This window comes from Diplotaxodon limnothrissa, linkage group LG10 (assembly GCF_057381915.1).
Source record: "Diplotaxodon limnothrissa isolate DT_005_m linkage group LG10, D_limnothrissa_male_GT1.1, whole genome shotgun sequence".
NCBI lineage: Eukaryota > Metazoa > Chordata > Actinopteri > Cichliformes > Cichlidae > Diplotaxodon > Diplotaxodon limnothrissa.
The window spans coordinates 11,514,591-11,541,206 of record NC_140605.1 but is presented as its reverse complement, the minus strand read 5'-3'; the positions used below and the strand labels follow the sequence as shown (position 1 = coordinate 11,541,206).

Here is a 26,616-nt window from a genome sequence, read left to right as displayed (position 1 = left end):
ATTTCAGAATAAATAGATCTATTTCAGAGATTCTGACTGAACTCTGAATGGAAGTCGTCTATGGTTATGTCGAGACTGCAGCAGGCTTTGACTTCTTACTGATTTTTTACAGTTAGTCATGTATTATCACAAACAGACTGCATGCCGATACCAGACCGATAGCAGACTACCTCTGTCTCACTGCTTCTTCGCATTGGGCCAAAGTCATTTTAAAGACAGCTGACTGCGAGTGGTTGCATATCGGGTTGTCGTTTCCAGAGCAACAATTTCAAAGACAAGATCGCAAATTCATTGCACATGGTTGCAGTAATTTGGGTTGTGCAGTGGTGGTCTGTCTGTAGCATTAATGTGAGGCTTTAAATGAGGCATAACTCATCTGTGAACTGATTAGAGCTGCTGTTTTGAAATCTGCTAAGGTAGAAAATTAGTTTATACATTTTCTAGTCTGATATCATATGTGACATACAGTATGTGGAATACTCTTCCCAGCCTCAGTTTAACAGGCACAGAAATAAAGACTCAGTCCGTCAAAGAAAGGTCTACAAATAGGGGACATTTGTGCTTGTTTTCCATTAATCCAACCATTCTGTTTATCCTGAATCGCAGGGGGGCTGTAGCCTCCCAGCTGTCGTAGGCTGTGCTCTCGCCTCTTAGTCCTTTAAAGACAGAAGAAAGAAGTGGTAGTGCAGACTTGCCAATGACTGTAAAGTTCAAGGATTTGGAACATGTTTCTTAATAATCTCATAGCTGACCACAATGTGACAATATGTCAGGTTACAGGTGGAAGCTACGACCCAAATAAATCCAGATTTGCAGACAAATTCACAAAATTCAAAGCTTTTAAATTAATTTTACAATATATTAACCAAATCCTAGTTGTTGCTTCTTCCATATTTTTTAACTAGTAATTTAAAAAAAATCCCCTGATACAATTTTCTAAAACCAAAATGCCTTCAGGTTAAGCAGTTTGAATAAGACTTTAAGAAGTTATCCTGAAACTTTTTTGGATTTAAGTGACTTTAAGAAAAGGTCTATATTTTTCTACCGTCTTCATCATGTTGGAGTGTACCCACGTACGCCCGTTGTTGTTGTTTTTCTGTTTTTTACATGACTCTTTGTTTTGTATACGAAAGACCGTCTGTACGGAATGACATCTTCCTACTCTGCTGTGATAATGTGGATCGGATCTTCTTTGAGTTGCAATGCATCCACTGTTATCAGACCTCTGTAAACTTGGGAGTGGGTGGGTGGGTGTTTTTTTTTTTTTTTGGGGGGGGGGGGGGGGGCTCAACTCGCCGTATTCCTGTTTTTACCTCTCGCCTTTATTTCAGCTGGAGAAACATCAACCAAACGTGCAGTTCGCTCCTCCTGTCTCTCCAGCTCAGCTTGCAGTTAGGAGAAGGGGTAACGTTTGAAGAGGGCCTCTTACTATTGCTCCTTTTATACAGACTTTATATGCAAAGTGGCTGCCGAAGCAATTTCTTTGAATTCTACACTGTATGGACTTGCTGTGCAGTCGAGTCGTTGCTGACCTCAGATGTTTGTACTCGAGAGACAAATCGAAAGGAAGTTTCTCTTTAATTGTCATGAACTGAAGGGCCAGTGTCTCTGTGAGTGTCCGTATGTGCGTACAGTTTTTTCTCCTTTTTTTTTTTGTTCTCTTTTTTTGCACTTGAAAAGAGGAAAGTTGTTACTGTGTGTAAACCAGTGCATTGCTTATTTGTGGGAACTGGATTAACCTGGTTTGTATTTTACTGCTTCTTTTTAGATATTGTGTTACTCCCTGTACCAAATACTGAGTTTAAGGATATTGATTCATTGGTGTGATGATGATGATGATGATGATGATGATGATGATGGGGTAACTCAAGAGAAAAAGTAGACCACCCCGTTCCTAAAGGGGGTAAGAACTCTTCAGGTTTGCCTATCAGAGTAATGCTGTGCTGATTCGCTGTCCTTCTTCCTCCAGAGACCTAAAAAAAACCTCATGTTATCGAACCTGTGATGCTCTTCTGTGCCCCCCTTCCCACCCTTTTCATAATGGATTGTTAATCTTAAGCAAATGTAATATTTTCATATTGTAATAACTGGTCCTCGTATTTAGAAAACATTTTTACCTTCATGTACCGACTATACTCTTCATAATTCTTTGAGGTGCACTGTGACAAATACAATGCTGCTATATCACAAAGACTATTATTCTGCACGTCACATTTAGCCGATGCCAGAAGCTAAAGGTGACAGATACAAAGTGGGCTCGAATACAGAGGCCCTGCTTCCATTGTTTGAATTCAATCCAGGCTTCTTTGTGCTGCCTCGGTGCGGTGTATTAATCTCAAAGCGACTTCGTGCACAACTGTAGGATCTGTAGCTGTCCTGTTGGTCTTCCTTTACAAGCATGACTGGATGGAAAGAAAGAGTCAAATGTAGCAGTTTCTAAAAGCTCATCTCATTCCTGACAGTGGTTAAAAAGTCTGTGATGTCTTTTTCTGCAGATTAAATCTATTCCAAACAGAAGAAACAATTTATGGGTGAATTCTAATTAGCTGATTATTCCTAACCGATTTTGAACCATCGTGAGGTTTTTTTCAGCAGGTGATGGTGCAGATGTGGAAGCAGTTCTGCTTCAGTGTTCTTTGCAAATAAGCCCACATTTTGACTTGTTTGAGAGGCAGTTGTTACGTAGCATTACTAGCAGAAGAAAATCCTGGCAGACAAAAACTGGGGGACAGCATCTAACAACCATTGGGGAATTTTGCAGCAGTTGCACCTACAGCCACTAAATTCAGTGGTTTCAGTTTTGTGTTGCCATTGTTGTAACAAGCACATTTTTATTAAATAGAGTCAAAATAACTACTGAATGAATTGCCATGAAATTACATTTTAAGTCTTCATCAGTAGATGACGAGTTATTAAAACATTGCTGCCTGTGAGCTTCAGCTGTGCTTTGATGTTCATCACTAGCTAAACTTCATCATGCATGCTCACAGTAACAGTGGTTAGCACAGTGATCTTTAACTGTTTTTATACACACATGTGAGTCCAGATGCGCTATCAATGCTAAGAAGTTGGCACCAGACATGCTGGCTCCAAAGCTACTGGACAGCTACTGATGGACTACCGATGTTAGTAATTATGAGAGAAGTAAACACAAGAAATGTACCAATGGTTTGCAGATGCAGCCCACAGATACTGTCTCCCATGATTTTCTTCAGATGGAAATCAGTAAAAGTCATCTACGTAAGACTTTGGAACATTTTATTCCCGAAATGTGGGCTTGTTCTCAGAAAGCCGAAATATCTCTGCACCAGCACTGGCTTCAGTACAGCGTCAGTGGTAAATGATAGCCCAAACCAGCACTGTTGTCATGGTGCAGTGCTGTTCTAGACATAATACGAACTTTTGGGGGGGGGTTGTTTTTAAGTGCATTACAGAAATGTGGTATGCCTCAAAACAGAAGTGTATTGCACATAAACCTTCATAGTTTTAGCTGCTAGAGTTTCTGCGGATTTTTTTTTATCTCCATGAGATCAAGAACAAGTTGCCCAAAGTGATTTTTGTTGGGGTTTTTTGTTGTTTTATTTTGTTTATTGGTCGACAAGTTGAAGCCTGAGCTATAATAATGCCTAAGGAAAAAGTTCCTTCAACTGAAGAAAAACTCTTTACCTGACTTTCACATTCAGGCATTTTGCCTGAATATATTTAGACCTGGTTTCATTTCTATCCGTGTAAAACAGAATATATTCTTAGCATAAACATGCTTTGAGTCTTATAAACTCTGAGAATATTGAGTAGACCTCAGAAATAGTCCAAAACAATACATCAAAAAATTATAGTGTAGCACAAAACAATATGCAAAAAAAACTAGTGGTGTTATTCTTAAATATTCTTCAGAGAATCTGTAACTAGCAAATCAGCCAGTGTCAGCCTTCTGATATATATCTCTGATGTACACCGGCCTTCATTGAGGCTTCCGGGACCTGCCAGAGAGAAATGAAGTTTGGAAGCTTAAAGTTTTGAAATGTAAATGATGAAAAAAGTGATGTGGGTTCAAATTCTTATCCAGGCAGGAGTCTTGTGCAACACAAAAGCACACCAGCTGCAAATAAGGTTCTTTGTGGAAATGCTGTCTGGACAGTGGCTGCTAACAAACTCGTTCATTCATGTACTTTCTCTTCCATTTCTTACATGTTTGATTAGCAGCAGCTCTGATTACACGGGTTCCTGTGTTGGTGACATGACTGAAGATTTCCCATCAAGTGATTAAACTGCTGTCTTGTCTCTCTTTTGTTGGTTATAGCTGAATATGATAATGTTACCATAATAGCATCCCTAAAGTGTGTGGTGCAAAACCTGATGGCTGGATTGTGAAGTTGTTCTCCGTGTTTATTTCTAGTAACCACACTGGAACTGGCTCTTTTAATAAAGAAATTCTGAGAAATGATTATGTCTGGGAGTGTGTGTTGTACATTTAAAAAAAAGAAAAAAAAAACTGTAAACGCTCGGAGAACACAAACATCCAGTGCACTGTGATAGGCTGATGTGCGCCCTCTTGACCGATCACCAGCACTCTCTGAATGGAGTCAGTAGTGTCTGTTTGGAAAGTATTGAACGCTTAGGTTTCCGTCAATACAAATGACCAATTGCAATTGATGATTCTTATGATCACCCCACCCAGATCTGCTTTGCTCATCATTATATAAAACTGGTTTGGGATTCACAGCACTGCGATGGAGCACCCCGGGGCAGATCGATCAGAGACCGAGAGGTTAAAACCAACTCAGCATCTGCCTGGTAATAACCGCTTCAAATAAAAGCAATACTGCATCAACTATATGTAACTGTGGGGACCACATCACAATGAACCTTTTCCTTGTGCATCAGTCCATACTGAAATACAGTACCTTGCAAAATGTAGGCACCTAACATGTCTAGATCAATTTGTGAATTTTGTAGTCACAAATATCCATGAATTCATTTATTGAGGCTAGTCGCATGAAGTCACCTGACTTCCTGCACACATTGCTAGAACGTTGTCAGCCATATTGGATGTGACACAACCACCATTTCCTAGGGAAAAATATGTCTTCCCCAGCTGGTTGGCAGGGGTTTGGGACTGGACCAGTGATCACTTTGGTTGCTAGCCAGTTGCTATGGTTGCCTGTAACTTTTCATGTTTATCTGCAAATACTTGCTACTAACTATACTAACTACTATTTGGGCAGTAGAAAAACATAAATGGAGACTGTTCACCTTCAAAGTAAAAGTTGCAACTCAGCATTGCAGCTGACATGTTTCAAAAGTCACAACTTCTGCTTTGAAGGTGAACCTTGTGTTGCAGTTTTCATGGTTTCACGACAGATTGGAGAGTCCTGGACAGTGTTCGTAGACAAGTCTGTCACTTCACCGCAATTTGATTTATACAGCGCCAAATCAAAACACTAAACTCAAAGTGTTTTATCTTTTTAGGTAAGTACCCTACAATAATACAGAGAAAATCTCAAGCAAAAGTGAGAAGGAAAAACTCCCTTTTGACACAAAGAAATCTCGATCAGAATCAGGCGTGCATCTGCTGGAGAGGCATGCATCTGCTGCGACTGGTTCGGGGAGAGGGCAAAAGGAGAGAGCAGAGGGGTTCTGTTCAAACTATGACCATACAATGTGCTAGTGACCAAAGGAGCCACGAGGAGGTTTTTGCCAACCGGTTAGGGATTAAGCATGTTTCCATAGCAACAGATGGTTGCCAGGAGGTCACTGACAAGATGTAGACCTGCATGACTGGTGCTTTAGCAGCCAGCTTCCCAGCAACCACTTGCAACCAGTCAGGAAATACACATATTTGCTTGCCAGATGGTTGCAGACCAGTCCCTAGGCCTCCACGAGTGATACATTATTCACTTGATCCTACATTGTCACTATAATTGTCAAACAAATGGTGGACAAGTTAACATTGCATGGTTAGGGGTGATGTGTATGCAAAGCCTCGGTATAATAAATTTTGTTTCCTGGAAGATGAATCCCAATGACTGGGGTAATTCCCTGGCTCTTTTTTTTAGCACTATCATAAGACTCATGAAGTATTGGTTGGTTATGTTGATATTTGGTGCATACATTCATATTTCTCTGTAGACATAAACTTTATCATTGAGCCTTTCATTCTCCATCTAATCAACTTAGCAGCCATCTTGGATTGAATCCATGTATTTACTTTGCAGTCTGTATCTAAGTGAATGGGGAGAGCCATAAATTGAGAGTTATATCCAGTAAAGCAAGAAAAAAAAAGGTTTGGCAAAACGTTGCACCAAGTTAAGTTTTTTCCCCCATTAAGTTGTACTTGTACTACACGTGCACATGCATTGTTTCACATTACAGCTTTTAAAACCTTCCCATTTCAGCTGTTGATTGGACTACATGGGTGATAACTATCTTTCATGTTCAGAATTCTCCCATAAATTTCTATTCAGGATCCTTTGAGTGCCTTATCTAATGTCTTTGCTGCCACCTGCCAGCATTGTGAGCATGTTAGCAGTCTGATGTTGTACTGCCTAGCAAACACAGACAGTATAAAAGAAGCTCCCATGATGTCCTATTGTGAAGCATTAAGCTGAATATTTTTGGTGTTACCATCTGTGTGTTTTCGAACCAGATATGACGAGCGAGGGGTGGATCTGACTGTGGCTCTAATAATGACCATGATTCACACAGTGATCTTCATGTTTTATTCAGTACGACCTGAAACCAGCGTGTGAGCCCATTAAGTCATCAGGATAGCTTTTACTGAGGTTGTGGACCAAAGGAACCGAGAGCTGTTTTTCCATGGATTTCCAGAAAACTTATTGCAGTCAGAAGAGCCGTTTCCTCCTCCTCCTTATACTTTCACGTGCTCCCTTTAGGTCTCGCCACAGTGTATCATCTGCCTTGAACTCACCCTACGTCTAGCATCCTTTAACGTCACACCAACTCTCCATGTTTTCCTTCACTGCATCCATGAATCTTCTCCACTATACCTCCTCTGCACATGCCAAACCATCCCAGCCTTGCCTGGGATGGTTAAGACTTTGAAAGACTTTGAAAGTCTTAACATCTTTTAACTCTGTCACCTCCAGCTCAGCTTGCTGACATCATAGCAGGTCCCACTGTCGTCACGGAAACCTTTCCTCCCAGTCTTGCTGCCCTGGCGCTTATCTCCACTCACTCCACCCTGCCTTTACTCTCTTCTTCTCTCTTTTGCCTTGTCCTTTTCTTTGGATGGTTGACCCCAGGTTTCACTGTATCTGCTCCTTGCAGCTTTACTGTTACACCTGTCTCCTTCTCATTGGCACACATGTAATCTGTTGCGTTTCTACTGATGAATCTAAACCATTATGGTGAAGATGGTGACTGCTGTCTTTGAGGCGTCAGAATGTTCGCATCGTTGCAGTTTACTCCAAAACGTATCAGAGAAAACCACTATGTGATATTCAGGAAACTGCTTGTAGCGCATTCAAATATTACTCAATGGTGAATTTCCTGAATGTTTACATAGTGAAGCTTTTGTCGGACACATCTTTATCTCAGCTGCTTGCACATCTGTTGCCACCTTTAGTACAGTGTGTGGCGGTATGATGGCAACAATCTACTCGCTACAATTGCATCAGTCTCCTGAAACCAGCCTCCTATCAAAGTGTGGGCATTTTACAAGATAGCTCATCAACCAGTGATGTGTGATGACTCAGAGGCTATTGCAACGGATGCTTTAATGTGAAAATGTCCACACAGATTTTATTTAAAAGCGCCAGCTCTTTTTACAAGCTAGAAATCATCAGAGATAAATGGTCCCACAGATAATGCATTAAGCATTTTGCTCTTCGATACGAGCATTTCACCGACTGTTGAGCTGACACACACCCAGCGTTTCAGCACCACAGCGGAATCAATGGCCCCAAATGGCTTAAAATGAAAGTCTTTTACCAACATTGTTTCAATATTTATTGACATCAACCTCGAGGCAGAGAAGTGCCCTGCGTGCTACATGCTTTCAGACAAAAGCAAGGCAGTGACTGGGTCACAAGAGTTTCTCTTGAAATTGCAGTGTGTTTGAGAGGAAAGTGATTATCCCTCTTTACTTATGCAGGGAGATAACAAGACAAGATCTTATCCTCGCTGCCATTTTTCTGCCTTGTTATTGAAAATGGTCCTAAATTTGTGTTTGCTAAAAATCATTTTCCTATCAGGTGCATAGAGTGAAGCTGCAGTAAAGACATAAGACTGGTTGTCTCTCAGCTTTGAGTCTCCAGATTCATAGGTCCCAGTGTGGCATGGCAGTAATTATGTTCAACTTAATTAAGCTTTGTTAATTATGTAAAAAGGAGTGTAATAAAAGGTCATTAAAGGCATCATTTAAAGGATGCAAAATGAAACACCGAGTTAACACCTGAAATTTTGCTAAACTGGATTTATGCACATTTTAAGTTGACCTTTCACCGAGCCACACCTCTATTTTCTCCTGCATTGTTTTCCCACTTACGCTTGACACCATTTTTTTTTCATTAGTACGGCATCAGATAATTAGCTGACTTATCTGTTGGATGTGCACCCACACTAATTATAACAGAGAATAACCTGCAGAGATGAAAGAGGAGCTCTGGTAGACCATCTGGTGAGTGCTTTAGACACGGCTCCTGCAGTCATGTAGTGGTTTGTACCTGCTGTCGTTGTTTTTTCAGAGTTTGTGCCAGCACAAAAAAACTATCATAGGGTTGAAACTGGTTCTCACAATACAAGTAATGTTACCAAATACCTGCTGGGTTCATTTCTCAGATGTGCTGCCTGAAATGGGTCTGCTCAGCAGAAAAATACACGACAGAAAAATGACCTGAAAAGCAGTGAACTTCTACAGCTTATATTGGTATATACTGTATTCTATACCATACATGTTAAGAATAAGAACATGAACTATTCCTCTAAGTCATATCACTAAAATTATATCAAAACAATATGGTGTGATGTGTGGTTTATTACATATATAGTGCACAGCAGATGTGTTCAATCCAACATTATATGTAACGTATTCCTGTTTCCTGTGTTCTTTGTTAATGTTTTATCAGTTAGCATTAAATAGATTAGAAAAGAGCAGCATTATCGTGCTAGAATTTTATAATTAGAAAGCCACTAATGACGACACATTTTTAGTGGCTTTCCTTTCAGGTTTTGATGTTGCTTCTTGCTGCTGAGATTTGATTAAATTCTGCCGGCACCATCCAGCAGATGGAGTACTTGGACCTCAGTAGCAGCTTATCTTTTCACCTTCCACCATTGTATGCGCTGCAGCAGAGTAATCAACAGTAGAATAAGTCATGTCTGCACCATATACAGTACAATAGTTAGTTGAAATTAAATTTGTGATTGTCTTCCTCCACTCTCTCTCTCTCCATGCTTTCCCATCCACGCTCCACCATTACACTGTCTAATAAAGGGAAAAGGCACGAAAATTATTATTTAAGAAGAAAACAAATAAATGAGCTATGGCCTGTAACTGGAGCTCATTTATTGCTGGTGGTTATAGGTTATGCGGGAACCACTCACACCTTACCATGGCACAAATAATGTTCACTGACATGCACAGATGTCTTTTTCCTTCTCATTTTTAAAAAGAACAAATTATTTTTAATGAATTTCACTTTGATTTGGGCAACTTTACACCAAACACAAAGTTTAAATTCTGTTCTACTGTATTATTATTATTATTATTATTATTATTATTATTATTATTATTATTATTATTATTATTATTTCATACCAACGTTGCAACTTATGGCAAGCAAAACGGACAAACTAGCTGGAACGCGATACGCCCCTCAGTAACCAGAGACCATACAAATGAAAAGATTCCACAGTCGAAAAAGAGATGAGAAGGGCAGCAGCACAGCGCCATTAAAGCCAAGAAAACACTAGCATAGCAAAGATGGCGTCGGACTGCTTTTTCAAACTTCAACTCCGTGTTGTAGGTTTTCAGGCTGTCTACTCGAGTTTCTCTTAATATAATTAACTTTGCGCAATGGTCAGTATTCTATTACTTTATAGTCCAGTCTTCACTGTAGAGTTAAACACACAGAGTGGTGTTTTTTCTTCTTCTTGTACATAGCGACAGCCATAGCTGTTGTTGGCGGTGAGCTAACGGAGCTCTTAACTTCACAGCGTCTTTGGTCTAACGGCGTCGTAAAAATCTGGTTTCTGACAAAATCTACGTCCCTTCTGCCATTTTCTTTTTCTTTAACATTATAATATGTACAAATTGAGCCACTAATCTGAATTATCTGTAGCACATAATTATTTAAATGCTAGCCGACATCTCCCCAATTTAAAATGTGATGTAAACCATTGAGCCAGACTGCAGCAGTCCCCATAGCAACAGAGGAGAGGGTGGACATCACAAATGGCACAGAGACGCATCATGATTCACACCACTGGAGCTCACGTCCCAAGCTGTGTATAGCATTTTAGCACTGAAAACTAATCCCAGACCACACAGACAGCCCTGCTCCATGTCAGAGATTGAAACCTGAGAGATTCCAGTTGGCCCCAATTTCCTCAGCACAAACGTGGTACAATCCACCCACATTAGAAAACCTTTACCAATGCTCCCCCCTCCCTCTGTCTGGCAGGTACCACTCACTGCTGAGGGGGTTATCCTATCCATCCACCGCAAATCTAGCCCTCGTTGTGGCAGAATTGCAGTGCATTGGACTGTACAGAGCAGGGTACCATCCAGGCTGTTGTCTGTGAGGGGTGGGGTCCGGCTACACTCATACCACCAACCATAAGCTGACAGAGGGACACCAGAGAGGCAGAAAAAGACAGGGGAAAAAAGAGAGAAGAGGGGGGAAGACTGCACCTGAAGAGGAATATAATACGGGTAAGGAGAAAAGGGGGGTGGATGGAGGGAGAAGGAAAAAGACAATGGGGAAAGGTCCAGAATGGTTCAAATAGATTCGTTCCTTTGATGCTATGCTTTTTTCCCCCCTTTCCTTCCTGCTGACAGTCCATTTAATTTCAGTCCTTTTTCCATCTGTGACACGTTTTTCCCCATTTGTTATATGTGGGCATCATTTCGTGAATGGCTGCAGTGGTTATTTCATTCCACATTTGATATTTCTGTGCCTGTTCCCGTTCATAGTGGGAGAATCTGTGGGCTATAGTGAATGATGCTTACCATTTGGCCCAGTTTGTGTGTTGCCTTTGCATTTTTGAAAATATATGGGAATTTGATCCCATATCAGATATCAGATGACATAATGTGGCAGCTGTGCCGATTCTGTGACACAGTATTGACTGATATTTATAATATCTGGCTTCATGCTTGCCTTAAAGCCCAGCTTGCCTAAATACATAAATAATATAATGCAATTTTTGAGCACAGTTTTTTTTTTGTCTTAAGAGCTTTATATAATGTATTTGTCTAAAAACTGGTTCTCATGTGTATTCCATTTGATTAAGCAGCTGTTATTTAAAAATAATAATAAAAATCCTCTTAATAAACCTGTATAATGGCAATGAATAGTGCCACCATAGCTCACTGCAACCATATTTGTATTTCTAATATTTTTCATGGCTCTAAAAATCCATTCAAAGTGAAGGATGCATGCAACACAAAAACAGTAAGATGATAAATTATTTTTTCATTTCAGTCAAACAAATGCACAAATCTACTGAATGCTTTTCCTGTCTCTTCTATACGTCGCCGTGTTTGTGGCTAGGATGAAAGGAGACACCCCAGTGAACAGCACCATGAGTGTCGGCCAAGCCAGGAAGCTGGTGGAGCAACTGAAGATCGAGGCTAGTTTCTGCAGGATAAAGGTGAGGCGCACGTATTTATCGTGAAGTTTGGTCCAAAACAGCACAAACGAAAGTTTTCTGCTTTAAAAAAATCAAGAAAGGAATTCTTTGATATGTTGTGATAAGTCAGTTCTGTCAGATGCTAATAATTGTGCCGCACAAACTAAATGCAAGTTTGGTTTGAAGATTTTGTTGTAAGCGATGATGGGTAGGCAGTGATGACCTTCTCAAACATACTTTAAGTGAAGGCTTCCCACTGGAGGCTTTCCAAATGGTGTTTGGCTTGCATGATGTTCCTAATTGCATCAAAGCCACCTTGCAGAGGCACCTTGCCTCTTTGTAAGAAATAATCCACGAGCGTTAAAATGAGCAGGAGGCAAACTTGTCTCATGCTACCATGAGAGCAAAGTTTTAGAGATAAGCTTTATCTGCTGGCACCTCTGGCCAATAATCAGAACCTGAAGCAGAAGGTTTGTCTTCACAGAGGTCCAGCACTCTTTCAAAACCTTTGAAACATCTGGCTGTTCAATGTAAAGGTTGAAATTGTTGTTAGAGAGAGATCCACATAAGGAGCACAAGAGCTAAATAATAATTCAGTTAACGTTCAGTTACTTTTATGTTTGCACATTTCATGCTCATATTTAGATTTTATTAAGAAAACTATCCATTCATACATACAAACATCATTTCACGGTCAATCAAAGCAATTTTGAGTCAAGTAAGAACATATTGAATTTTAATTGTTGATGTGTTTGTGGTGTTACTATGTTTTATCTTCTTTACATAATCTACAGTAGTATGTCCATACAGACACATTCAAAATATTATCTACTGTGTGTGTGTGTGTGTGTGTGTGTGTGTGTGTGTGAGTGAGGGGGTGGGGGGTGGGGGGTAAATGGGGTATTTTTTTGGGAAATACCAGCCATTGTTAAAACTATAAGCCAGTACAGTAGCGGGGCTTGTGAGGGTCCTACAAAGATTTCATGTTCTGACTGTTCCACAGTGTACCTGTGAAAATACAAATGAGAAAGAGCAGAGGCCAAAATAATGCTCATGCATATAAACGATCACAGCAAAGATAAAGATATACAGTGAGGCAAAAAAGTATTTAGTCAGCCACCGATTGTGCAAGTTCCCCCACCTAAAATGATGACAGAGGTCAGTAATTTGCACCAGAGGTACACTTCAACTGTGAGAGACAGAATGTGAAAAAAAAAAATCCATGAATCCACATGGTAGGATTTGTAAAGAATTTATTCGTAAATCAGGGTGGAAAATAAGTATTTGGTCAATAACAAAAATACAACTCAATACTTTGTAACATAACCTTTGTTGGCAATAACAGAGGTCAAACGTTTACTATAGGTCTTTACCAGGTTTGCACACACAGTAGCTGGTATTTTGGCCCATTCCTCCATGCAGATCTTCTCGAGAGCAGTGATGTTTTGGGGCTGTCGCCGAGCAACACGGACTTTCAACTCCCGCCACAGATTTTCTATGGGGTTGAGGTCTGGAGACTGGCTAGGCCACTCCAGAACTTTCAAATGCTTCTTACGGAGCCACTCCTTTGTTGCCCGGGCGGTGTGTTTTGGATCATTGTCATGTTGGAAGACCCAGCCTCGTTTCATCTTCAAAGTTCTCACTGATGGAAGGAGGTTTTGGCTCAAAATCTCACGATACATGGCCCCATTCATTCTGTCCTTAACACGGATCAGTCGTCCTGTCCCCTTGGCAGAAAAACAGCCCCATAGCATGATGTTTCCACCCCCATGCTTCACAGTAGGTATGGTGTTCTTGGGATGCAACTCAGTATTCTTCTTCCTCCAAACACGACGAGTTGAGTTTATACCAAAAAGTTCTACTTTGGTTTCATCTGACCACATGACATTCTCCCAATCCTCTGCTGTATCATCCATGTGCTCTCTGGCAAACTTCAGACGGGCCTGGACATGCACTGGCTTCAGCAGCGGAACACGTCTGGCACTGCGGGATTTGATTCCCTGCCGTTGTAGTGTGTTACTGATGGTGACCTTTGTTACTTTGGTCCCAGCTCTCTGCAGGTCATTCACCAGGTCCCCCCGTGTGGTTCTGGGATCTTTGCTCACCGTTCTCATGATCATTTTGACCCCACGGGATGAGATCTTGCGTGGAGCCCCAGATCGAGGGAGATTATCAGTGGTCTTGTATGTCTTCCATTTTCTGATGATTGCTCCCACAGTTGATTTTTTCACACCAAGCTGCTTGCCTATTGTAGATTCACTCTTCCCAGTCTGGTGCAGGTCTACAATACTTTTCCTGGTGTCCTTCGAAAGCTCTTTGGAGTCTGATTGTTTGAGGCTGTCTCTTTTATACAGATGATGAGTTCAAACAGGTGCCATTCATACAGGTAACGAGTGGGGGACAGAAAAGCTTCTTACAGAAGACGTTACAGGTCTGTGAGAGCCAGAGATTTTCCTTGTTTGAGGTGACCAAATACTTATTTTCCACCCTAATTTACGAATAAATTCTTTACAAATCCTACCATGTGAATTCATGGATTTTTTTTTCACATTCTGTCTCTCACAGTTGAAGTGTACCTCTGGTGCAAATTACTGACCTCTGTCATCATTTTAAGTGGGGGAACTTGCACAATCGGTGGCTGACTAAATACTTTTTTGCCCCACTGTAACTCAAAACAACAAGGATGAGGGTCTGAAACATCCATCGATCCTCCCATCCGTTTACTTATGTTTATCCACTTCAGGCTCATGGTGAGGCTGGAGCCTGTCCCAGCTACCATGGAGCAAAAGGTGAAGTGGACCCCGCACAGGTCACCAGTCTGTCGCAGCTCTAACACTGACAACCATTCCCAGCCACTCCTATGGCCATTTTAGAATAACCAATCTAACACACACAGATCATGCAAACTCTACGCAGAAGGCTGGCTGGTGGATTCAAATAGAGGATTTTCTGTCTGCAATGCCACTATACCACCCGGGTTAAAAGCAGCATGCAAAAAATCAATAACTGTCGCTATTAAAGCACCTTGAGATGACTCCTATAACAGCAAGAGGCATCTCAAGGTGCTTTAAATTCATTTAATATTAATCACACAGTATTATAAGCAAGGATTTGGCGACTGTGGGGAGGAAGTCACTAAGTTCCTGATTTTACAGGGAAATTACCTGCAAATCACCAGGATCAGCCAGCTCCCTACTGTGACCACTCAGAGGCGGGATGAGGGGAAAGTGTAAAGGGGAAAAATGTAATTAAATGCTCTAAACCCCATCGTCTCCACCTCCAGGTATCAAAGGCAGCAGCCGACCTGATGGCATACTGCGACGCACACGCCTGCGACGACCCCCTGATCACCCCCGTGCCCACCTCAGAGAACCCCTTCAGGGAGAAGAAGTTCTTCTGCGCTTTGCTTTGAGACAAATCAGGGATTGTTGTGATGAAAAAGTACAACTGTACAGTATGTACATCTATGTACAGTATGTACATGTACTTCCAATCTGAATAAGACATTAATGTACTATAGTAACGTTGCATAAAAGCTGCCGATGTACAGTACATAACCAACTACAAAATGTCTTGAACTAAATTCTTATACTGTCTCAATGTTAGAGGAGGGCAAACAAGAATAATTTAACATTTAATCAATAAAGAGTTAGAAAAATCACAAAGTTGCTAAAAGTCTCAAGGGAAGGGGGAAAAACAAAGAGCGTTCATCTGAAAGGAAACACATGCATCTCATGCTCAAATAGGTTACAAGTAACTGCCAGAAGGGACAACATGATCACCAAGTATCTTATTTCTCCACCAGTCACAAGCAACAGATTCATATTGAAACTGGGAACCTAAATTACATTAGGTCTCGGTATTATGGAGGACATGTCTCAGCTCTCCCCATTTAAATTCCCCATAAATGAGAAGACTAATGCCGCGTAATCAAACACATTTTCATTCTTTGTCTACTCGTAGGCAGAGGTCATAACATGGATGCTCCTCTCACAAGTAGCAGCATTTTTTTCTCTAATCTAATCTATTGTTGACCTTCGTCATTCACTGTTTAGCCCTGTCTTGGCAGTTACTTGTTTACAACTGGACACATGCAATTGATTTGGGGGGTTTTGGGAGTGGGGGAGGGTATTAAGATTTTAGCCTCTTCTTTTTTTGCTCATTTCTATACTATTGCCGTAGTGTGGATGTGGACGTGTGTGTATGCATAGGTGCTACTGTGAAACTTGAGCAACAATTCTGCGCATCGGATCACTGTCAAATTGAGATTTTGTAGTTAAATAGCACACACACACAAACCCAAACACATTCCAGGAGTTATGGACTTTCAACATCTAATCTAAGCCACTGAAGTAAGATCATCTAATCGGTTATTCTGAGCCTGTCATAATAATAATTTTCTAATTCTTTAAGACATGAAAATAAAAACAAGTAAATGAAGCAGTCTTAATGTACTTTTAAGGACAAGTGTGCATCATTGTTATTTTAAATGATCAGAGGATCTCCAGAGCAGGGGTTCTTAGTGGTTTCCAGAAAAGTCATGGATCAACCAGTGTCACTTTCTCCATCTAAAGTACTGTCAGCTGTTAAGTTTCAACACCACTTTCATAAAAGGAAACGAAAAACTGCTCTTCTCGTGTCCGTGACCTGGAACTTTTGGAAACGCCTCCCTCCTGCTTTGGAGCATTCAAAAAGAAAAAAAAAAAATGAGTGACATATTTTCATCATGTTGCAAATATCTGGAGCTTTGGCAGAAAAAAGGGTAACCATGGAAACGAAGCACTGAAATAAAGCCTCCTGTCATCAAACATTTTCTGTCTCTTGGGGTGTTCTCTGATAAAATGCACAGGAAAAAAAAAACATGTTCAAATGTGATACTTGCTTTTTATTGTTTTATAATAAAAGCAATAGAAAAGCTGAAACCTTTTCACAGTCAAATGCAAACACGTGGGCCTGCATTATAACAAAGAGCTGCTACACACTGGTTACATCTTCATACAGCTTGATAACTGGTGGTGGGTTTCAGCATTTGAACGGAAGATTAGGGAATACAGTGTGAACATGCAGTGTTGTGGACTTTATACTTCTTTAGACCAAGTTAAATGTTTAAAGTAACATGCATTAAGGCATCTCATGTCTAGAAATTCAAAGACAATACATAGCTCAGCTATGAAGACCTGACCTAAATATCAGGCTCACTGTTGTAACAAAATGCACACAGTGTAGGATTTTCATTTAAAGCCACTTAAACCAATAAAGGATATTTTATTTGTAAGTCACATGACAGTGGATTAAGAGGGTTTCTCCGCTCTTACTCAGCTTGTAAGTTGCAGAAAGAAAAGAAAGCCTACTACTTTTAACCTACTTTAATTAGCTGCTAACATGGTTTTGCTAGATCTATCACTGTGGGTTTGGATCAGGATGGCTGCTGTCTGACGCTCACCAACTCGTAACTTTGCTTTCACGACCTCCACAGAAGGTTTGCATTTTTTTACTAGCAGCACAACTAGCTGTGATATCGAGCTTTCTAACAAACACAATATCTAAGTTACCAGCAATAGAGACACTTTTATTATTGAAAGTATTGTTTTGTTACATTGGCATCTTTATTTATATACATTTCAATCTTCAAGTCCAAACAAGCTCAGAGTAGACTAGATGTAGGACTGTGGTGTGTCTTCATTTGCAAGACACAAAGATAAAACACTTCACATACATATATCTATATAAATCTCTAAATACCAGTGTCAGTTGAATCTTTTTTTAGGTTTAGTTTTCAGGTTTCACATTAAATTAGCCAAATCTTCTGCCAAACAGACAATCCTTATCAAGAAATCGTTGAAGCAGTGCTGGTGGAACTACAGTACATGAAACTGTGATGATGTGCTACTTAAAAAAAATGGACAACTCATATCAAACCTTCCAGTAGCATTTAAAAACAAGCAAATGGTGCAAGCAGCCCAAAAGCATCAGGTGACTACAGGTGTTAGTGTAGATTGTACAGGTAAACCATCACATTAAATAGAAAGAAATGTGCTGAAATAAATGAAAACAAATCGTGAAGTTAAAAAGAGTTTACCTCTAAAACTGCCATAATGAGCTTAAAATGGTAACTTCTTAACGCACTGTCAACAATGAACACACTAGAAATTTAAATTTTTTAAATTTTGAACAGAAAGTACACATAGTATTCCAATAGTTGGGCCACATGGATATTATAAGCAGGGGCTGAATTAAAAGAAAATCAGAAGAGGTAATGTACAGCTTGGACTTCAGAAGTACAAAAACAAATGACTGAATGTTTATAGGAAGGCATCGCACCATTCCTTAAGACAGCCATAGCAGTCACCTTGTTGTTTGACATTTGCTCCGCAAGTGTCCTTCAGCCAATCTCGGAAAAGCTCCTCGTCTTTCTTTAGCACTAGAAACTGTCCGAGGACGACATATGCCTGTGGAAGTGGATGTGAAGACACAACACAAGAATGTAATTAAGACCGATGGGCGAGTATCTAAGAATGAGCCACATCTGTTCTGATAACGAGCAGATCCAGTTTTTAACTGAACCTGAAAAACTGCACAGATGAGTATTTGTTTGGGTGTGTTTGATCAAATTCATAGCTCATTTGACAAGAGAACAACTCTTCTGCGACAACAAACGTTTACAGATGTCCAGAAGAAAAACTGCAGCTTGTTTTTCTTTACATCACAACTTTAGTTGTGCTAGTTTTCCAAAAATAAGAACTAATCTGTTAAGCTTGCGTCAGCTGTGATATACTGCTGCTGTAAGTTAAGATTATTTCAATATTATTCAAAGTAATCAATACCTACTAGGTAAAATAACTTAAAATTACTGTGTGAATAAACACACTGCAGAAGCTAATCAAAAACCAAGTCACCTTGTCAAAACCCTTATCCTCCAGTCTTTTGCCAAGGACTTCTCCGATGCCTGCCAGAGCCATCACTGGCTTCTCTCCCATGGGCTCGGCCACGAAGTCTTTATGTTTTTGGGATGTCGATGACATGGTCTCTTTGGAGTCTGTCAAATAATAGCAGGTGCTAAACGGTAATATAAACAGATCTGACAAGTGAAAACAATACTTACCCAATTTCGTGAAAAGAAAGAATATTTCGTAAAATTGCAAATCTAATTTTACTTATATTTTTATCAGTAACTGATAGACGGCACAGAAACTTCTTTAGACAGTAGTTGAACATGATATGGTTTAATGTTTGGCTACTCATGTCAACTCTAGTTATGAACCAACTCTAGTTATGAACCAAGCCTACAGTGCGAACATATCAACAAGTGCCGTATCTTTCTCTACAGCAATGACTTATTTTATGGAGCTCTGAGTGCTAATGCTAATATATTTAACATCTGGGGTTACCAACTGATCGTCATTACAGAGTAGCATCTAGTCAGACTCACCAAACACAACTACACCCGTGAAATATTTCGCCTGATTGCTTAACGTAAGTGCAGTACAAGCAGTTGAATTGCGCGCGCAACACATTTCAATGCTAAGCGTTTTAGCACACCGAGCTAAAGTTCACTAGCTTCCAGTTTATATTACTGCTTTTTTTCCTACATAGCCGCAGCTTCTTGGCGGGAGATATGTCCATCTCAAAGCCAGGGCTTGCTCCTAAAATAATCACAGACTATCAAGTTAATGCTGTAAAGCTAGAAATCAGGGGCTCATATTTTAGGCGCCTACAAATTAGCCTAACTTGAGCTAATGAAGCTTTAACGCTACTAATCTAATTTTTATTTTTCCTATTAAGCTCATTTACAAATAACCTCTTCCTTTGGGGCACGTCTGCGTTTATCACAACAAAAACCCACAGCTGCGTATCAACTTACCCGTTAGTCTCCCGTCCAAGCTTGATATTAACGTAGTTAGCTGAAAAGCTACGTGCTTTCGATTTCTGTATAAGCACCGGCGACCACAATGCAATGCGCATGCTCTCTGCGGCTTCAGGTCAAAAATCGCGTGACGTCATTTCCCCCTGATTTTGATCTCGCAGGATAAACAGACAAACCTCTAGGGCATAACCAACTTTTAATGAGGTATTTCGATTATCACGTTTATCATAAATTATAATAAGCACGTCTTCATTTTTGCCTGTCACACGTTGCTGAGGTGGCAGACACTTTGTAATAAACAGGCAAAGAAAACAGTGTATATTGCTTTCAGTGTGCATTTTATTAACTAGGGAGTAACAGTATACACAGACTGATGCACCGTCCTTAGGATTGGCTTTCATGTCATGGTTGTGCGCATTAATCATCTTCTAACTCAGCTTCGGACACCAGCATGGCATTTGCATCAGTCTTTGGGTTGAGGAGGCGAAAGCTTAAGTAGGTTTATAACTGCAACTTTCACAGTAGCTCGGGGTGTGCGGCTTCTTTTATTCAGCTGACAAAATGCTGGAAGCCAGGCTGCAGGTCAGCCCGGTGCCATCTGGCTCCACATTGAGCTTCTTTACAACTCCGTCTTCCACCAACATAGAATATCTGAAACAACATGAAATACACACTCCAATCTACTTTAGGTAAGACCAACAGAACAAATAACAGTTATGTTGTGTGCAGTTTGTCTTTAATCAGTATGGACAGAATTAAGATTGAAAAATCAGTAGAAACTTCACAAACACTGCAGTTATCTGCAACCTTTGCACAATGAATCAATTGCAGTGGTAGAGGTGCAAAAGCAGGTAATGTGCAAAAGGACGTATGTAAAAGCATTTCCACTCACTCGCTGCTCCACTCTTAAGTGAGCAGTAAAGTGATTCTGGACAGCTATAAAGTCAACATACTGTGTCATACATACTGTGTCATCATAAGTGTACTATTGTGTAGTGACACTGTTAGCACACAGAACTGCACAGAAAGTACTTATTATGTTCAAGGCAGGAATGATTGTGGGAACGATTGTGGGGATATAGTGCATAAACTTTCTTACTGTGCAAACTTGTTATTAATAAAATTCAGGAATTTAAGACAAACAAAAAAGGTTACCTCTTGGATCGCTTATTCCCAAGTACCTGCACGATTTGATCACTGTCAAGTAACAGGTCAACTGCCTAAGGCAAAGAAAGATGAATTAATAGTCAGTCACTAAAGCTTCAAGTAGAGCTGGAATATAAAGCAGATATTGGTTTTTACCTTTGTGAATGCTCCAGTGGGATCAGCCAGCATCCGCACCTGCAGAGGAAAAGTGGCCATAAGCTCAGCATTACTGCATCCTTAAAGTTCATTTTGGCCATTTCCCAGGTCTTTGTCCAAGACTAACATGTCACAGAGCTCTCTAATTGTTCAGAAAAGCCATCTAAATGCAGGTTGTTCAGTTGTACTCTACCTTTCCATCAGCTCCATGCTCTTTTCCCCATGCAGCCATGACAAACGCATCGTTGACAGAGATACATGCTATTTCCTGTATACCTTTATTCTTCAGTTCTGCAGCCTGCTCCACAAAACCTGGGAGGTGAGTCTGAAAACAAAAAAAATAAATAATTAATAAGGTCAGCTGATTATCAATGTGTACAGGCACTGTTAACAGTGTGGACTCACTTTGGAACAGCCAGGTGTAAATGCTCCAGGTACAGCGAAGAGGACTCCTTTCTTCCCCTTAAACAGTTGATCCATAGCCACCTTATTCCCTGGCTCCCCCTCCTGGACCTCCACTGCAGGAATATGTTCACCCACCTGATGAGAGGCGAGATGACAATACAGAACAATGGTGACCTACATTTCACATTACTGAAGTGAGCAATACTAATGTGCATGTCTCTGGAGGACATTGCATGCACTGCTATTTGTGTTACGTTTAGCCTGCACTTGCACAGAAGTGCTGCAGGATGACACAGTGGAGGGAGAGGGGTTTTTCTCTACGTACGTACGAACGATAGATACAAAAACACACCCATCTAATATTCAGCTTCCTATTTATTAATAAACAAGGCTTGCAGGATCTTGCACGGCCACTGGGGGGCGACAAATCATACAATTAGAACCCATCGGTTCTCTGATTGGATTGTTAAATTTGTGATTGACATGACATTGACCAAATAGGTTCAAAATTCGTACTTGTAACTTGAGTGCAGAGTTTCACACGTATTTTTTGGCTAAGTCCACAAACAAATCTTTTTTTACGCACACACAAATTCTTGTTTCACATACAAATCCTGATTTTCAAGTACAAAACTGATTTTCAAGTACAAAACTGATTTTCAAGTACAAAACTGATTTTCAAGTACAAAACTGATTTTCAAGTACAAAATATTTATGACCACAATTTGAGCCCATAAAAAAGCCGTATCACCCATAACAAGAGACAATAATCTGAACTGCAATGCACTTGAGTAACGTTATCCTACAAAAAATGGGTTAAATAACCCAATGATGCAACGATTTGCATGGCCGTGAAGTGAATTCAGAAAAGCTGCAAGTGACCCAAATACAACATATATACTTATACTTGGGTGCACATATACTGGCCGTGATTTTGGCTGTATTTAAAACAAACAAACAAACAAACAAACAAACAAAAGAAAATAGCGGAATACTGCCTTGACGGGCCTTAAAAAGTACCATGAGTGTGCATCTATAAAATAAACAAGCCTAGTCGACTAAAGAGAAGGTGAGATTGATTTACACGCAAGCTACGCTCAAAACGAGTTTAACAGGTGGGGGAGGAAGGTGCGGAGACAAGCACCGACATTAACAACCGATAATGATGAAGATAACGGCTGTCACGGGGACGGAATTCACACGGATAGTTAGCATCGTGAGCTACAAATAAACAACGTAACCGCTTTATTTAGCAAGTTATAGTAAAACGCACTGACACAGTCGCATTTGGCTCGTGCATGTCCGGCAGCGAAACGCTCGCAAGCCTTACCTGAATCGGCATTTTGGATGTCGGAGTAATGTGCAGTAGTCTAGCGCTCTGGAGCACACGGGAACTTCTGAATACAGCGGATGTCACGGGGAGCATTGTAGCTGTTTAGCAAGCTCGTGCCGTGTGCGCTGCCTTAATTTCCGCTTGGACACGCCCAAAGCTCACTTGTCACTCTTACGAATTTGCGTGTCATCCTTGCGCAGGGGCCATGCTAATCTTCTCTGTATCGTATCCAATTTAGCGTACGCGCTTGCCGAAGCAAGCACTCTTACCTCGGGTACAGTTACCTACACTGCTGTCCCACATTAGGTCTGGCTGTAGGTACGTAGTTGCCAGATTTGGGCCCGCTAAGCCTTTATTTACTGCGCCATCTGCTAGCAAACCCACATGTCTACAGTTAGGGCTAGAGACTGAAAGTAGCCCGTGGAGCTATAGCAGTTCCGATAAAGAAAAATAACTTTGCACAATGCAAGGGAAGACTTCACCAAAGTCAGGAAAATGTTATATATGTGTGGGCAGATGGTTCACATATTGATTGTATCAATACCAGTGACGGTATGGGTATCGGATGGATGTTTTGTTTCTATCCTCCTAAATTCCCACTGAATTGTGTTAGTAATTTTTTGGAGGGGGTAAATGACAAAAATATACCTTATATGCTGGCTTTATGGGTTGAAAGTGTCAGCATTGGTATTGGCAATACTGGCCCTGCATTTACTTGGCATTGAGTCAGTATCCAAATTTGCAGTATCACACAGAGCGAATATTCATACTTTTATACTATTAGGCCTTTTTCACAGAAAAAATGATGGTTTGGTTCCATGAAGCCTGTTAGTGAGCCACAGCAGCGAAGTAGTCACACAGTGTATGAAGCCAACCCTCCCAAATCGATCACAGCCCTTGGTTATACACCTGTGTTTCCATTGCTGTGACAAATTAAAAGCAGGCTCTAAAAGGGCTCTTCAGGGACACAAACGCCTTCATTACTCACATCACATTTTGACTGCGTGTATAAAATATGCTACAGTACATTTAGCCCACCATTAAGCTGCTCCTGCTATTTTGGCATCTGTTAAAACATCTTCTATGTGTTTTTTTAGACTTTAAAGACAGCCTTGTGTGTGCGAATGGAATTAACCAGGGCTAAATGTAGTTAACCATACTAAATGATTAAAGACTGAATTGTTATTTCATTATTTGGATCAACCACAAACATTTATTCAAAAATGTGAGTGAGCTTCTGTTGTAACACTGGGCCAAACTGTATTGATTCACTGTTTGAAAATTAAAATGTGTGACAGCATATCTCTATTGGTCCCTGGGGTCTGGCTGCAGTATAAGTCATAAACCCTGTCCTGTCCATGTTAGCAGATGAGACTGGGATAAAACTAAAACAAAACAGCTCTCCTCTTAAAAATTTTTTCAAAGAGATGCTTTCTACCATTATTATTAATTTTCATCATGCTGATTTGGGTACTGGGGGCCTCTGTTAAAATAAGTTTGATTTTAATTACTAAATGCTGTAATACCGGGGAGAAATCTCTATTTGGGAATTACAGACAGAGTAGTGATGTTGAGAGGAGATCCAGCATTTCCACAACAACTTTTATATAGTGAGTCAGCAGCATGTGTAAACTCATGGTCCTGGGGCCAAATCTGGCCCTTTCCAAATTTTAATCTGGTCGCCAGCCTGTTCAGGTTCTTGGTAATTTTTTGCTTTGTAGTAATTAATTAAATGTAAAGGCACACCTACGCTGCCACTACAAGATTAGCTTACAATTTGCCAGTTAGGCTATATGATACATGTAAACAACATGACCAAAGGTAGTTGATCATATGATGATTGGCTATGGGAGACTTTTATAAAGCTGTGCAGACAATACTAACAATTATTCTTTTACTTATTTTACATTTCTGTTTCGTTATGCCCCATATTACCAGGATCTGCTATATATTTTATAAAGGAAGGGGGCAAATATACGACCTGGAGGCCAAAAAAAAAAATCTTCCAATCCAAGTCACTAGGTGGCGTTGGAGAATGGAAAAATTACAGAGGAGAGGGGCATGAATTTTGCACTTCATATTATCATAACTCACCATAAATACCGGCATAAACCATTAAATATGTCCCTGTTGCTCACTATTTACTTAAAAAAAGTGTCTACAATGAAATATATATTTATACATACAAATAGCTGTGGCCATACCGACTCTGACTTTGCCTGGATTAGCAAGATCCATGTCAGGAGGCTACTGGAACAAAGGGGGGATGTTGCACAGGAACCTCAAGCTCCACAGTCCTGTGCAGGATCTTTGCTGTTCCAACAACTCTTCTGGACGCTCTTTGGATGTTGTTTCTGGGATCTACTTGGGGGCCACTGCACCAAGTGCTCCAATTACCACTGGGACCACTGTTGCCTTCACCCCCCTGGTGCTAAAGAGAAAACCTGGGGGCAAAGCAAGGTCCAATTCATCAACAGTTAAGAGCATGTCCAAAGGTGATATGGTCAAAAATACGACGACACTTACAGCTTCAACAGTGGTCTTCATCACAGTACCCTCATAAAACACCCCCCCTCCCCCCGGAATACACATGCATACACATCCACAGGGAGAGATGAGACCAATGGTATGCGGTGGTGGTGTGTCCATTTATTACACAACACAAAGCACCTACAATAATCCACTCCCTTTTTGCGTCAGACAGTGGAAGATCTCACTTTTTTTTTCACAGTGATTTTTATGTGGACAAGTTTAGACACGGACATCAAACTTTGATCTAAATGGGGAAAAAAAAAAAAAAATAGCCTACACACAGAAATTCACAGCCAGTATCACACAAAAAAAAGAAAGCAGTGTCAACAAACAACAGTAAATTGAGTAAAAAATAGAATTTAATCATTTAAATAGTCTTTCAAAATACAAACATTGATTTGAATTTCTAAATAATATACCGTTTAGTAGCTATTCTTAATTATAACTGGCAATGCTTATATGTACACCGTGGCTATACAAGGAAAGGTGTGAGGTTTGGTAAATTTATTGTATTGCTTATTTATATTAATGCGCACGTATGCAAGTAGACCCACAAATGACTGTATGACGTCAACAGTGACACTGCAAATGGCCCTCCACCCTAACCCCCGCCGTACCTAAAATGCTAGTGAAAAAAAGAAAAGAAAAATCTACCTTTGCATATATGACCCGTTAATATGGAGAAACTTAGCGGCATCTATGTTTTTGCTATCTTTAAAAAGGTTTGAGAAACATGGCTAGAACACAAGTTTTTCTTTTTAAAAAGACAGACATATATAAGCTCAAACTTATGAAAACAAGACCAAACAGATCCATCAGTGTCACATTTTGCCAGATTTCCCATTCCACAGTGCCAGCTGTTGCTTATGTAGCACCCATGGATTAGCAGTTGCACTGTTTTAGCTTTACCACCACATCAACTGTGACACACACACACACACACACACACACACACTTTCTCTCACGAGGCATTTATGAGCCATACACTCCGTAAAGAAAACAGAAACAAATGAACTGCGGGACATTCGGTATGCCCACTACCCACTTTTTAAAACTGACAACAGATCACGAGTTACATTTGTCTCCACAGTTTTTTTTTTTTTGGCCATCTGGCTTACTCTGCCTCCTGAGGTAGCCTTCTGTAGCCTCACCATGCCACCGGACCTATAGAGCCAAGTAAATTGATCCCTAAAATCACAATCAACCTCAGACGACACACACCTGTTTACATTAAAAACACAATCAGCATTCACTTTATCCAACCCCACAACAGTGTGTTTACAATGTAAATAAAATACCCTTAAATCCTAAAAAGGAAATTGTATGAAAAAAAGAGAAAAAAAAAAGAAGCAAGTTTCAAGTCTTT

The 26,616-nt window shown here is 40.3% G+C and overlaps 3 protein-coding genes and 1 non-coding gene across 6 annotated transcripts; 1 reads left to right on the top strand and 3 right to left on the bottom strand.

The window, feature by feature from the left end:
* The first annotated feature begins 11,531 nt into the window (after window positions 1–11,531).
* Window positions 11,532–15,226, top strand: gng3 (guanine nucleotide binding protein (G protein), gamma 3). Of its 2 annotated transcripts, XM_085363527.1 has the most exons (3): window positions 11,532–11,538; window positions 11,756–11,835; window positions 15,098–15,226. In XM_085363527.1, exons 1-3 carry the CDS (start codon window positions 11,532–11,534, stop codon window positions 15,224–15,226), a joined length of 216 nt encoding a protein of 71 aa, XP_085219653.1. The 2 variants fall into 2 exon arrangements, with proteins under 2 accessions (XP_085219653.1, XP_085219652.1); XM_085363526.1 differs by lacking the exon at window positions 11,532–11,538 and having other exon boundaries at window positions 11,737–11,835.
* Window positions 15,227–16,708: 1,482 nt separating this feature from the next.
* On the bottom strand, window positions 16,709–19,753 carry banf1 (barrier to autointegration nuclear assembly factor 1). 2 transcript variants are annotated; one of them, XM_085363523.1, is made up of 3 exons: window positions 19,676–19,753; window positions 18,711–18,870; window positions 16,709–18,263 (listed from the first exon to the last, which is right to left on the bottom strand). In XM_085363523.1, exons 2-3 carry the CDS (start codon window positions 18,834–18,836, stop codon window positions 18,117–18,119), a joined length of 273 nt encoding a protein of 90 aa, XP_085219649.1. In that variant the 5' UTR covers window positions 18,837–18,870; window positions 19,676–19,753; the 3' UTR covers window positions 16,709–18,116. The 2 variants fall into 2 exon arrangements, with proteins under 2 accessions (XP_085219649.1, XP_085219648.1); XM_085363522.1 differs by having other exon boundaries at window positions 18,711–18,850.
* A 244-nt stretch (window positions 19,754–19,997) lies between these two features.
* prdx5 (peroxiredoxin 5) lies at window positions 19,998–22,955 on the bottom strand. The gene is made up of 6 exons (XM_085363521.1): window positions 22,716–22,955; window positions 21,386–21,520; window positions 21,174–21,305; window positions 20,981–21,019; window positions 20,834–20,898; window positions 19,998–20,329 (listed from the first exon to the last, which is right to left on the bottom strand). Exons 1-6 carry the CDS (start codon window positions 22,809–22,811, stop codon window positions 20,224–20,226), a joined length of 573 nt encoding a protein of 190 aa, XP_085219647.1. The 5' UTR covers window positions 22,812–22,955; the 3' UTR covers window positions 19,998–20,223.
* On the bottom strand, window positions 22,872–22,981 carry LOC146623922 (U6 spliceosomal RNA). Its single transcript, XR_014906551.1, has one exon. It is a non-coding gene; the product is annotated as a U6 spliceosomal RNA (small nuclear RNA).
* Between the last annotated feature and the right edge of the window lie 3,635 nt (window positions 22,982–26,616).

Excerpts from the sequence above, each read along its gene's own strand:
- banf1 (XM_085363523.1), bottom strand. The coding sequence starts at position 18,836 with ATGTCATCGACATCCCAAAAACATAAAGACTTCGTGGCCGAGCCCATG. Across the intron at positions 18,264-18,710 it reads AGGATAAGGGTTTTGACAAG|GCATATGTCGTCCTCGGACA; the intron begins GTGACTTGGTTT and ends CCACTTCCACAG.
- prdx5 (XM_085363521.1), bottom strand. The coding sequence starts at position 22,811 with ATGCTCCCCGTGACATCCGCTGTATTCAGAAGTTCCCGTGTGCTCCAG. Across the intron at positions 21,020-21,173 it reads AGCATGGAGCTGATGGAAAG|GTGCGGATGCTGGCTGATCC; the intron begins GTAGAGTACAAC and ends TTTCCTCTGCAG. Across the intron at positions 20,330-20,833 it reads GGGAATAAGCGATCCAAGAG|ATATTCTATGTTGGTGGAAG; the intron begins GTAACCTTTTTT and ends ATGTTGTTTCAG.
- gng3 (XM_085363526.1), top strand. The coding sequence starts at position 11,737 with ATGAAAGGAGACACCCCAGTGAACAGCACCATGAGTGTCGGCCAAGCC. Across the intron at positions 11,836-15,097 it reads CTAGTTTCTGCAGGATAAAG|GTATCAAAGGCAGCAGCCGA; the intron begins GTGAGGCGCACG and ends CTCCACCTCCAG.